Consider the following 14,497-nt stretch of genomic DNA (forward strand, 5'->3'; position numbering starts at 1 on the left):
TGATATTACAGTTATCAGAGCCCTATCATTGGTTCAAACCAGTAACTGTTGGTCTAAAGCCAGGTACATACTAGGCGATTACTACCTAAAAAATAAACGATAACGACATAAATGTTCTTATCATTTATTTTTATGCTTTTATCGTCCAATGTGTATGGGGGTAATATTGGTGAACGATGAACGATCCGCGCTCCCGCATGTTGTTCAGCAATCACCAATACTGAGCTGACATGTGTCTCAACCGGTCAATGTCGGGCTAAGCTGCATGTCCGGGAACGCCGGCAGTGACGTCACTGATCATTATCGTTCAGCGTGTATGCGCTATATCGTTTAACAATATAGTCGCCGGCATTTCTGCATCGGCCAGTGTGTACCTGGCTTAAGAAAGACTTTACCAAAAATATGACCGCATCCGTTGAGAAATATGTCTAAATTGGTGGTAGCAACGTGTACCCATCAAACGGTTAATTGTGGCCATTCTGAACATGTGGATTTTCTCTTTTTACTACTAATAATGGTGATACTGTTTCATAGTGATTATGTGTAGCCCCATGAGTCCCTAATTTCAAGTCTCAAACTTGAATTTTTTACAGTAGCTTAGAATCATGTGGACCTTGACTTGACAAAATTAAATTTTTACTATTTTTGACATCCTGAGATTTTTAAAAAATTTATAAAAACAGTATAACAATCTTCAGACTTCAGCAGTTTTGAGAACAAACTACTGGTACATATGTACCTCTCACAGAAAACTGAAACCTGATATTTCTTTCCAAGCTGTGATAATGGCACCCTGAAAAAGCTATATTTTCGCAAATATTTTGTTTCTCCTTGGACCCTCTTTTTCATCATTAAACTGTGCTGAAAACAATGTTTGTTTTGTCCCAATGCTCAACGTAAATTTCTAGAAACACGAAAATTTGCAGTTTGCCATGATTTAAACATGGCCACCTTTTTGAAAAGGAAGTAAAATAAAAAAAATTTCTATTAGTGGTTTTGAACCATTGGTATATAGGTGAGATAACTGATAAAAATTATTTTTCTTTTTTTTTTTTAAATGGTCAAGCAACCAGAAAATTCATAATTGGACCACTTCGAATGGACTGACCCAGTAGTATCAAAATAGGTTACGATAATTTAGGAAAAAAAGTGTACAGAGATTAGAAAATAAGATTAAAAAAACCCTTGCAACAGCTAGTCAAACATAGAAACACTTACTAGCTAAGCAGAAAAATAAAAATGCAGTTATGTTATAAGAAAGTAGGATGTACTTGCCTCTTTCCTCTGGGGTAATGCCGTACATACTCCCCTACGTCATGGGCAGCTACAGCGAGAACTTGTGGGTCATCAGAGACTTCTAGAAGCTTTGTTAAGATTCTACAAAATAGGAAAAACATACAACATTGCAGCAAGATTTCACACAAGGAAAGATTTAAATCACTGTAATTAACCTTTGCAACACAGAATAAATGTATTCGATCAACCTTCTCTGACATATGATGCAACATTAAAAACAAAATCTAAACTGCTCTAAAAATAAACACATTTTTGCCTATTCTACCTATTGCAAATCTGCCAAAAATAAGAATTTACTCACCGGTAATTCTATTTCTCGTAGTCCGTAGTGGATGCTGGGAACTCCGTAAGGACCATGGGGAATAGCGGGCTCCGAAGGAGACTGGGCACTCTAAGAAAGAATTAGGACTACCTGGTGTGCACTGGCTCCTCCCTCTATGCCCCTCCTCCAGACCTCAGTTAAGGAAACTGTGCCCGGAAGAGCTGACACAATAAGGAAGGGATTTGGAATCCCGGGTAAGACTCATACCAGCCACACCAATCACACCGTACAACTCGTGATACTATATCCAGTTAACAGTATGAACAACAACTGAGCCTCACGAACAGATGGCTCATAACAATAACCCTTTAGTTAGGCAATAACTATATACAAGTATTGCAGACAATCCGCACTTGGGATGGGCGCCCAGCATCCACTACGGACTACGAGAAATAGAATTACCGGTGAGTAAATTCTTATTTTCTCTGACGTCCTAGTGGATGCTGGGAACTCCGTAAGGACCATGGGGATTATACCAAAGCTCCCAAACGGGCGGGTGAGTGCGGATGACTCTGCAGCACCGAATAAGGAAACTCAAGGTCCTCCTCAGCCAGGGTATCAAACTTGTAGAATTTTGTAAATGTGTTTGAACCCGACCAAGTAGCAGCTCGGCAAAGTTGTAAAGCCGAGAACCCTCGGGCAGCCGCCCAAGAAGAGCCCACTTTCCTCGTGGAATGGGCTTTTACAGATTTAGGATGCGGCAGTCCAGCCGCAGAATGTGCAAGTTGAATCGTGCTACAGATCCAGCGAGCAACAGTCTGCTTAGAAGCAGGAGCACCCAGCTTGTTGGGTGCATACAGGATAAATAGCGAGTCAGTTTTCCTGACTCCAGCCGTCCTGGAAACATATATTTTCAGGGCCCTGACTACGTCCAGTAACTTGGAATCCTCCAAGTCCCGAGTAGCCGCAGGCACCACAATAGGTTGGTTCACATGAAAAGCTGAAACCACCTTAGGAAGGAATTGGGAACGAGTCCTCAATTCCGCCCTATCCATATGAAAAATCAGATAAGGGCTTTTACAAGACAAAGCCGCCAATTCTGATACACGCCTGGCCGACGCCAAGGCCAACAGCATGACCACTTTCCACGTGAGGTATTTTAGCTCCACGGTTTTAAGTGGCTCAAAAACTAATGCGACTTTAGGAAATCCAACACCACGTTGAGATCCCACGGTGCCACTGGAGGCACAAAAGGGGGCTGAATATGCAGCACTCCTTTAACAAAAGTCTGAACTTCAGGCAGTGAAGCCAGTTCTTTTGGAAGAAAATCGACAGAGCCGAGATCTGGACCTTAATGGAACCCAATTTTAGGCCCATAGTCACTCCTGACTGTAGGAAGTGCAGAAATCGACAGAGCTGAAATTCCTCCGTTGGGGCCTTCCTGGCCTCACACCAAGCAACATATTTTCGCCATATGCGGTGATAATGTCTTACGGTCACATCTTTCCTAGCTTTAATCAGCGTAGGAATGACTTCCTCCGGAATGCCCTTTTCTTTTAGGATCCGGTGTTCAACCGCCATGCCGTCAAACGCAGCCGCGGTAAGTCTTGGAACAGACAGGGCCCCTGCTGCAGCAGGTCCTGTCTGAGCGGCAGAGGCCATGGGTCCTCTGAGATCATTTCTTGAAGTTCTGGGTACCAAGCTCTTCTTGGCCAATCCGGAACCACAAGTATAGTTCTTACTTCTCTCCTTCTTATTATTCTCAGTACCTTGGGTATGAGAGGCAGAGGAGGGAACACATAAACCGACTGGTACACCCACGGTGTCACTAGAGCGTCCACAGCTATCGCCTGAGGGTCCCTTGACCTGGCGCAATATCTTTTTAGCTTTTTGTTGAGGTGGGACGCCATCATGTCCACCTGTGGCCTTTCCCAACGGTGTACAATCATTTGGAAGACTTCTGGATGAAGTCCCCACTCTCCCGGGTGGAGGTCGTGCCTGCTGAGGAAGTCTGCTTCCCAGTTGTCCACTCCCGGAATGAACACTGCTGACAGTGCTAACACATGATTTTCCGCCCATCGGAGAATCCTTGTGGCTTCTGCCATCGCCATCCTGCTTCTTGTGCCGCCCTGACGGTTTACATGGGTGACCGCCGTGATGTTGTCTGACTGGATCAGCACCGGCTGGTGTTGAAGCAGGAGTCTTACCTGACTTAGGGCATTGTAAATGGCCCTTAGTTCCAGAATATTTATGTGTAGGGAAGTCTCCTGACTCGTCCATAGTCCTTGGAAGTTTCTTCCCTGTGTGACTGCCCCCCAACCTCGAAGGCTGGCATCCGTGGTCACCAGGACCCAGTCCTGTATGCCGAATCTGCGGCCCTCTAGAAGATGAGCACTCTGCAGCCACCACAACAGCGACACCCTGGTCCTTGGAGACGGGGTTATCAGCCGATGCATCTGAAGATGCGATCCGGACCACTTGTCCAACAGATCCCACTGAAAGATCCTTGCATGGAACCTTCCGAATGGAATTGCTTCGTAAGTAACTACCATCTTTCCCAGGACTCGCGTGCAGTGGTGCACCGACACCTGTTTTGGTTTTAGGAGGTCTCTGACTAGAGATGACAATTCCTTGGCCTTCTCCTCCGGGAGAAACACCTTTTTCTGTTCTGTGTCCAGAACCATCCCCAGGAACAGTAGACGCGTTGTAGGAACCAGCCGCGACTTTGGAATATTCAGGATCCAGCCGTGCTGTTGTAGCACTTCCCGAGCTAGTGCTACTCCGATCAACAACTGTTCCCTGGACCTCGCCTTTATAAGGAGATCGTCCAAGTACGGGATAATTATAACTCCCTTTTTTCGAAGGAGTATCATCATTTCGGCCATTACCTTGGTAAATACCCTCGGTGCCGTGGACAGACAAAACGGCAACGTCTGGAATTGGTAATGACAGTCCTGTACCACAAATCTGAGGTACTCCTGGTGAGGAGGGTAAATGGGGACATGCAGGTAAGCATCCTTGATGTCCAGTGATACCATGTAATCCCCTTCGTCCAGGCTTGCAATAACCGCCCTGAGCGATTCCATTTTGAACTTGAACCTTCTTATATAAGTGTTCAAGGATTTCAAATTTAAAATGGGTCTCACCGAACCGTCCGGTTTCGGTACCATAAACATTGTGGAATAGTAACCCCGTCCCTGTTGAAGGAGGGGTACTTTGGTTATCACCTGCTGGGAGTACAGCTTGTGAATCGCCTCCAGCACCGCCTCCCTGTCTGGGGGAGTAGTTGGCAAGGCTGATTTGAGGAAACGGCGAGGGGGAGACGTCTCGAATTCCAGCTTGTACCCCTGAGATACCACTTGTAGAATCCAGGGATCCACCCGTGAGCGAACCCACTGGTCGCTGAAGTTCCGGAGACGGGCCCCCACCGCACCTGGCTCCACCTGTGGAGCCCCAGCGTCATGCGGTGGACTTAGAGGAAGCGGGAGAGGACTTTTGTTCCTGGGAACTTGCTGTTTGGTGCAGCTTTTTCCCCCTACCTCTGCCTCTGGGCAAAAAGGACGCGCCTTTAACCCGCTTGCCTTTCTGGGGCCGAAAGGACTGTACCTGATAATACGGTGCTTTCTTTGGCTGTGAGGGAACATGGGGTAAAAATGTCGACTTTCCAGCCGTCGCTGTGGAAACGAGGTCCGAGAGACCATCCCCAAACAATTCCTCACCCTTGTAAGGCAAAACCTCCATGTGCCTTTTAGAATCCGCATCACCTGTCCACTGCTGAGTCCATAATACTCTCCTGGCAGAAATGGACATTGCATTTATTCTAGATGCCAGTTGGCAAATATCCCTCTGTGCATCTCTCATGTATAAGACTACGTCTTTAATATGCTCTACAGTTAGCAATATAGTGTCCCTGTCAAGGGTATCAATGTTATTAGACAGGGAATCTGACCACGCAGCTGCAGCACTGCACATCCATGCTGAAGCAATAGCCGGTCTCAGTATAATACCTGAGTGTGTATATTCAGACTTCAGGATAGCCTACTGCTTTCTATCTGCAGGCTCCTTTAGGGCGGCCGTATCCGGAGACGGTAGTGCCACCTTCTTTGACAAGCGTGTGAGCGCTTTATCCACCCTAGGGGATGTCTCCCAACGTATCCTATCCTCTGGCGGGAAAGGGTACGCCCTTAGTAACTTTTTGGAAATTACCAGTTTCTTATCGGGGGAAACCCACGCTTCATCACACACTTCATTTAACTCTTCAGAAGGGGGAAAAACCACAGGTTGCTTTTTCTCCCCAAACATAATACCCTTTTTTGTGGTACCAGGGTTAATGTCAGAAATGTGCAACACATTTTTCATTGCCGTAATCATGTAACGGATGGCCCTATTGGAATGTACACTAGTCTCATCGTCGTCGACACTGGAGTCAGTATCCGTGTCGACATCTGTGTCTGCCATCTGAGGTAGCGGGCGTTTATGAGCCCCTGATGGCTTTTGAGACGCCTGGGCAGGCACGGACTGAGAAGCCGGCTGTCCCACATCTGCTATGTCATCAAACCTCTTATGTAAGGAGTTGACACTGTCACGTAATTCCTTCCACATATCCATCCACACAGGTGTCGACCCCGCAGGGGGTGACATCACATTTATCGGCACCTGCTCCGCCTTCACATAAGCCTCCTCATCAAACATGTCGACACAGCCGTGCCGTTCCGACACTCCGCACACACACAGGGAATGCTCTGACTGAGGACAGGACCCCACAAAGTCCTTTGGGGAGACAGAGAGAGAGTATGCCAGCACACACCACAGCGCTATAAATCACAGGGATGTACACTATAATGAGTGATTTTTCCCTATAGCAGCTATATATATATATATATATATATATATATATATATATATATTTATAGTATTTGCGCCTAAATTTAGTGCCCCCCCTCTCTTTTTTACCCTATTGAGCCTGGAACCTGCAGGGGAGAGCATGGGGAGCGTCCTTCCAGCGGAGCTGTGAGAGGAAATGGCGCCAGTGTGCTGAGGGAGATAGCCCCGCCCCCTTCACGGCGGACTTCTCCCGCTTTTTTTATGGATATATGGCAGGGGATTCTACACATATATAGTCTTAATGACTATATTATGTGTATTTTTTTGCCAATGTAAGGTAATCTTATTGCAGCCCAGGGCGCCCCCTCCCAGCGCCCTGCACCCATCAGTGACCGGAGTGTGAGGTGTGCATGGGGAGCAATGGCGCACAGCTGCAGTGCTGTGCGCTACCTTAATGAAGACCGGAGTCTTCAGCCGCCGATTTCCTGGACGTTCTTCTTGCTTCTGGCTCTGCAAGGGGGACGGCGGCGCGGCTCCGGGACCGGACGACCGAGGCTGGGCCTGTGTTCGATCCCTCTGGAGCTAATGGTGTCCAGTAGCCTAGAAGCCCAAGCTAGCTGCAAGCAGGTAGGTTCGCTTCTCTCCCCTAAGTCCCTCGTAGCAGTGAGTCTGTTGCCAGCAGATCTCACTGAAAATAAAAAACCTAAATATACTTTCTTTTCTAGAAGCTCAGGAGAGCCCCTAGTGTGCATCCAGCTCGAGCCGGGCACAGATTCTAACTGAGGTCTGGAGGAGGGGCATAGAGGGAGGAGCCAGTGCACACCAGGTAGTCCTAATTCTTTCTTAGAGTGCCCAGTCTCCTTCGGAGGCCGCTATTCCCCATGGTCCTTACGGAGTTCCCAGCATCCACTAGACGTCAGAGAAATTGACACAATAACATTAGTTCATATTGTGACCAAAGCATTTAACATTCAGCTCAGAGTCTAAGGTCATTTAACCACTTTTGTGTACATACTGTGCTAGACTTGCATGTTTGGACAGAACCAGCCAAGGTAGGGTGGTCTGTAATTGTGCACATGATTGTGATGGTGCACATGCACACAAATGAAAGAGCCAGCCGCCTTCTAGGGACTGCATCGGCTACAGCCCCTAGAAACTGGTAAGGGCTGCAGTGATAGCAGGGGAGTGGCATCCCATAGGCTGGCAGTCCCAGGGGGAGAAAACACCTCACCCTGGGACTGTCAGTCCAGTGTGTAAATAACAGGTAGTGCTTCCAATGGAAAGTTACTGCCACTGCTACGCAATCCCTATGAGTGGTGGATCCGGTACTGATAGAACCCATTCTATTCAAAGCGTCTGTGCACTTTTATGTTCGTACTTACAGTATGTCTGCATGTGGTTGCATTATATTATTTTTAGGGTGGTGTCCATTACGTTTCAGTAAGTTCAAAGCATGTCACTGTCAATTCTTATTCATGGTAATGCATGGTGTACATGCCTAATAAGTGTTTCTAACACAATGAGTTAATTAGCATTGTACTATATTTTTCCCATTATGTTTATAGCCTAAAGGGATGGTCTTCAGGTTGCCGGCGGCCGGGCTCCCGACGACCACCATATCGGCACCGGAATCCCGACCGCCAGCATACCGACATCTTTTCTCCCTCTTGGGGGTCCACGACCCCCCTGGAGGGAGAATAGAGTGGCGCGTGTGCCGAGCGCAGTGAGCGAGCGCAGTGAGCCCACAAGGAGCTCATTTGCTCTCGCCCAGCTGTCGGTATGCCAGCGGTCGGGATTCCGGCGCCGGTATGCTGACCGCCGGCATCACATACTACACCCCAAACAGCCCCATACACTACAACGATATGTCTGAGGCTGAAGTCGGATGTAATTTCCCTTGAACTACCCCGGGACCTTCCCGGGAGTGATTCCATACGATTTGGTACTTTTGTGCTATTTTTGCTTAAGATATATTGCATGCGATTGATGAAGCTGCTATACATCGCATGCAATATATCGTACGGCATACAATTGTACCATGAGATATATCCGATAGAGGGATACGGGGGCTGGGAGTGTCCTGAGAATGCCAGTCAAACTTCCCTGTGATATATCGCATGTGATGTATCACATGCACAAAAAACACAATTTTTTCATCCAATTCCAATATATCATTAGTGCAGCACCAACAACCTAAGGGATCCTATCCGACAGCCACGGGGACACGCATCAGATTGGATACAATCTAAAACACATATACGATTGTATACAATTTATCAGACGGATATATCGGAATTGTCTGAAATCGTGTAAAATCGTACTGGTGTATGGGGCCCTTTACTCTATTCAATTTAACGGAGTTGTGTGCTACAGTTAGAAATGCCACTGAAATGAATGAGAAATAAAAAAAGAACATTGGCTATAGTAATATGGAATAAACATTAATGGAGCGGTAACTGCAGCTAGCATGGGAAACCACTTGTGATTGGCTGAGCTTCTAAAGCTGGTACACGCTTGTGTTCACAGTGTTTGGAAGAGGTAGGAACAGCTTTTAGTGGCTCCCACTATGATGGAGCCGATTTATTGTGGAACACACGTCCTATAGCCCACTTAACAATGTGTTATGATACACTGCAGTATGAAACAACATACCCACAAATGTTGATTAACAGGTAAAGCAGATCTTAGGTATTCACACGACAAGTGTAGAAAGGACATCCATCTTGGAAAGTATATCTTTTGCAAGTTCATACTCTTATTTATAAATATAAATTCACTTTAAGGTTGGGTACACATCAGGAAATGTGTGTTCAGCCAACCTGAGGACCAATGGAATGATATATTGCGTGGCCGTACACACTACACAATCCGGTGTGCTACCGAATGATATCTCATTACTGGCCGCATTCACCTGCATGACATCATCAGCAGGGTTGGCCCATATGACGTGCAGCACATCAGATGGGAAAACCCTACTGATGCTAGCCAAGAGTGCCCAATTGCGGGTACACACAGGGACTAATTCAGATCTCCGAAGTTTCTGTGTCCTGATGCACAAATTACCGATATTCTGTACTTTGTGCATTAGCAGGTACCCTTCTGCACATACGTGAACGGGTCCTGCGACACAGGACGCAATACGGCATCCGACTGTTAGTGACTGACAGCCTGATGCCAGTTGGGAGCAGGGTGGGGCTGGCGATGGCCTCAGTTTGTGAAAATGGATGTGAGTCGCTGCCGGTTAGAGAGGGGGAAGAGGCCAGGGATCTCCGTAGTTGGATGGAGATTTTCTGACTTCTTACGAGGATCTGCGATGGGCGATTTATGCCCCCACCATGGTTGCCACAAGCTGCCTGATGGTGTCACAGAGATCCGATGCTAGGGCGCAGCTCGGATCACTACTGCAGCAGGGGGCATCTGCTTGTAATAGACACGTCAAACTGCATTTACATACAGAGCTATCTCTGCCAATAGCAGTGATAGCAACTCCAACCACATCTGAATTAGCCCCACTGAGCGGTACATGTATACCCTACCTAAGGGATTGGAATTCTTGCTGAGCTCTGGGCCTAGAGTGCACCAATGTAACAGTCTCTGTGCAGCAGGGAAGTGTGCTGCTTGAATGGAATATTTTCCCAGTTGAAAAACTGTTCAGCACAAACGTTCAATCTGTCGAGAATTGACAAAGGATTGAAAATAAACCTTACAATGACAAGGTTTCAAAAACGACTAACATTCATTTTTCAATCACTTGAGATATCCATTTAGATTTATACAAAAGAAAATCAAAGGTAATTTAAGCGTCTCGCTAAAAGTGAGCAGCTTTCATCTGCTAAGCAGACAGAGCATGCCATGGACATTGCAACTAGACAATTTTCTTTTCATGAGGCTAAATTTAAACAATACTGTGTTGGCCACTTCAGAGAATATGCAGAAAAGTAATAGATGCCTTATCAAACCTGGGAATCGTTCCACTCCATCATTATCAAGCACAGACCACTGATCATGCCAGCTACTAAACTAGCTGCACTGTATTCAATTAAATCTGAATTTAAACGTAACCTTTCAGGCATACAGAAAATGAATCTGTTTGTGAAGCAAGAACCCATTCTAACAGAAGAGAACTTGTCCCCAATCAGAGGATATTATGCAGGCAACTAATGAGATCTTAATACCAATATAATACTTTCACCATACCTAGAACCTTACAAACATGCATAGCTTTTCATAATAAAGAGCCCAGTGAAATAAGAGCATGAAAGGAAATAATTAAGTGGCATGTGGGCTGCAGGGTGCACAACTTTTTTGTATTTCACACTTTATTATAATTGCTCAGTTAATGTGCTGGTCGAATAATCTCTGTGACCGCATTACCCTGCCAGGAGTATGGTGATAGCACATGGCTATAGAATCAGTTGGCGACAGTAATACGCATTTTTCCGTTATACATTGTCCTATGAAGTACACAACAGAATGTTAAAAAGGATAAAGGGGATGATGAAAATAAAACAAATTCAAAGCAAAACTATAATATTTTTATTTTTAGAGAGAGGCTATTCAATACAAGTAAAGTCTAAACTAAAGGGCACAATTAAATGAGATCATTATATAAACAAAGTTTTGGGGCAGGTATGTAAAAAATGCTGCAAAGTGAGAATTAAAAAAAAAATAGAAGTGTTTAATAGTTATGTTATCAATTAACAAAATGCAAAGTGAATGAACAGAAGAGAAATCAAAATAAAAAACAATATTTGGTGTGACCACCCTTTCTTTGCCTTTAAAACAGCATCCATTTTTTCTAGGTACACTCGCACAGTCAGGTTTTGTAGGATTATAGTCAGGTGTATTAAATAATCATACCAAACGCATGATAATGATCACCATTTTCATATGTAGGTTGAAACACAGTCATTACATAGAAACATAGAATTTGATGGCAGATAAGAACCACTTGGCGCATCTAGTCTGCCCCCTTTTTTTTTTTTTTTTTACCATATGTTTATCTCAAACCTTACTTGATTCTTATTTCTTTGCAAGGATATCCTTATGTCTATCCCATGCATGTTTAAATTGCTCTACCGTCTTAACCTCTGCCACCTCTGATGGGAGGCTATTCCACTTGTCCGCTACACTTTCTGTAAAGTAGTTTTTCCTCATCAACTGGAACAGAAACAGCGGAGTAGGAGGCTGGGTGAGGTACAGCCAAACTTTGCTGCAAAAGTGAGGCTGTGAAAGAGTTTTATTTTTTTATAGGTAATACACCATGGAATGACTGAGCACAGCAAAAAGACACAGGGTAGTTATACTGCATCAGCACGGTCACTTCCCAGCAAAGATTTCAAAGCAGTCTGGGGTTTGAAAAAGCACAAAGAAACAGGGAAAGCTGAGGACTGGCAGAAATCAGTGGGACCCAGGTACTGTACATCCATCAACTGTTGGAAGAACTCTGGCGAGAAGTGTTCTTCATGGAAGAATTATGGCCAAAAAGCCATACCATCGATGTGGGAACAAGGCCAAGCGACTCAACTATGCACAAAAATATCAGAACTGAGGTGCAAAAAAAAGCAGCATGTGCTCTGGACTGAGGAGTCTAAATTTGAAATACTTGGCTGTAACAGAAGACAGTTTGTTCACTGAAGGGCTGGAGAGCGGTACAATGATGTCTGCAGACAACAGTGAAGCATGGTGGAGGTTCTTTGTAAGTCTGGGGCTGCATTTCAGCAAATTGAGTTAGGGATTTGGTCAGGATTAATGGTGTCTTCAATGCTGAGAAATACAGGGAGGTACTTATCCATCATGCAATATCATCTGGGAGGAGTCTGACTGGCTCCAAATTTATTCTGCAGCAGGACAACAACCCAAAACATACAGCCAATGTCATTAAGAACTATTTTCAGCGTAAAGAAGAACCAGGAATCCTGGAAGTGATGATTTGGCCCCCACAGAGCCCTGATCTCCACATCACCAAGTCTGTCTGGGATTACATGAAGAGACAGAAGGATTTGAGCAAGCCTACATCCACAGAAAATCTGTAATTAGTCTCCAAGATGTTTGGAACAACCTCCATGCAGAGTTCCTTCAAAATCTGTGTGCAAGTGTACCTAGAAAAATGTATGCTGTTTTGAAAGCAAAGGGTGGTCATACCAAATATTGATTTGCTTTAGATTTCTCTTTTGTTTATTCAATTTGCGTTTTGTTAATTGATAAAAATAAACTATTATTAACACTTCTATTTTTTAAAGCATTCTTACTTTGCAGCATTTTTTCCACACCTGCCTAAAAAGTTTGCACGGTACTTTATGTATATATTTCCTTGTTTTATACCTTGCAGGCTGCACTAAGGTATTGTGCATCTTGCATGTCTTCTCACGTCTTCTTTTCCTACATTAAAACTTCACTTTCATCTTTAGAGCAGCAGGTATAAAGTTTGCTGAGCCAATTGGCTGTACTGTAAAACACCTAGCCAAATTTGATTTCTCTCATGGATGATTTAGGATTTTCTACATGAGATTATCATATCTGGTGCATTGTAAATATTACTTTATGATCGAACAGAGTTACCACAGCAACATACCACAATCTCTACCCTTTTAGTGAGTAGGAGTGAGTAGCATCAAATGAGAAATAGCTGCAAAATGGGATATTGAGATACTATTGTATCACAGAGTAATACAATAACTAATTAAATAAGTAAATAAAATACAATTCCAGGAACATTGCGCTGGAGGTGCTCTCTCCCTGCAGCGCCTCTCCCCGCCACCAGCTCCCCCCGCCGCCCGCCGATCTCAGCTCCCCCTGCCGCCGTCCAGCTTACCCCTGCCGCCGTCCCACTCACCCCCGCTTCCTGCCCCAGTTAATCCGCCGGCCGCCGCCATCTGAACCCCCCACCGCTGCTGTCAGCGCATCCACTGCCTCTGACAGCAGCGGCAGGACAGGACCCTGTGTACGGCCAAATCAGACAATCGGATTTGGCCGTCCTTTGAATAGGGGTTGTCGGATCCATTCCAACAACTGCATGTCGGAATGGATCCGACTCTTATTGAATATACCCCTGACGTGTTTGATCCTAGCACATTTAAAAGGAATTGATTACTTGTGTGATCAACTGAAATTGGGGCAGGACAGAGTTGTAGAACAAAAGCATATTAATTTTTATTGTTAAAACATTGCAAGAAAAACAAATTGAACCCCAAAAAAAAAAAACAACGTAAAATTACCCCCATCACCTATTAAAAATGCAAAAAAAATAAAAAGCAGACTATTCAGACTTGTAGGTTAATCATATTCTATTTTATAGCATCAGTAAAGCTGCATACAGACCTTCTGATGGTGCAACAGAGTGGCACAATGTAACGATACATTGCATCCACTGTACACCCTAAACAATCCACTGTACTACGGCGCAATATATATCGTTACATGCTGCATGTGACAACACCATGTAAGCCGTGGAATCATTCCACTGGATGTGCAAGCAGATCCAGAGGGATGATTTAATAAAAGACGGCACTGAAAGATGGATTGGGCATACATACAAGTGTGTTTCAAAAAAATGTAACTGAAACTTTTGTGTGTACCTTTTGTATGTTATGTGTTACAGTGGATGTTGAATGACACAATATGCAATCCAGGAATGTGTATTGTGTGTGGAACATTATTTCCGACGAAGAGAAGGGACAAAACGGAATGGCGGGCCTTCCCTGGCATCCATAACAACTGAGTTCCAGGACCGATTTACAGAGAACTGCACCACCAAACACAACTATCCTATCTTGGGTGGAAATGCTCCACAAATAGGGTCCATGGCTAACAATAAAAAAAGGTTGTCCACATGGAGTATGTAGTGAACAATGACGGATGGCATGTGGAGCATATAGTTGTGCGAGGACAGAAAAAAAGTTTGTTACCTTTTTCTTTTTATACACCTGTACTATACAATGATCGTGTAGATTGGTTGAAAGTACCAATATTGCATAATATATTGTAAAGTGTGTACCCATGTTAAGTCTTATACCAACAGAATGATAACTATTTTGCCACACAAACCTGTTATTTCTCTACAGGACTTCCGTTTGTTCTTAAGTAACATTTAGGTAACATTAGCAGGTGAGTACC

At 44.6% G+C, this 14,497-nt stretch overlaps 1 protein-coding gene across 2 annotated transcripts in view; it reads right to left on the reverse strand.

Moving 5' to 3' along the window:
* The window catches only part of ATP6V1H (ATPase H+ transporting V1 subunit H), a 254,213-nt gene that overhangs the window by 63,361 nt on the left and 176,355 nt on the right, over positions 1-14,497 (reverse strand). For both annotated transcript variants that reach the window (XM_063923720.1, XM_063923721.1), the window contains exon 13: positions 1,276-1,377. In XM_063923720.1, coding sequence (XP_063779790.1) covers positions 1,276-1,377 — 102 coding nt within the window. The remainder of the gene's footprint in view (positions 1-1,275; positions 1,378-14,497) is intronic.

The sequence above is a fragment of the Pseudophryne corroboree genome, chromosome 5, assembly GCF_028390025.1.
Source record: "Pseudophryne corroboree isolate aPseCor3 chromosome 5, aPseCor3.hap2, whole genome shotgun sequence".
NCBI classification, from domain to species: domain Eukaryota; kingdom Metazoa; phylum Chordata; class Amphibia; order Anura; family Myobatrachidae; genus Pseudophryne; species Pseudophryne corroboree.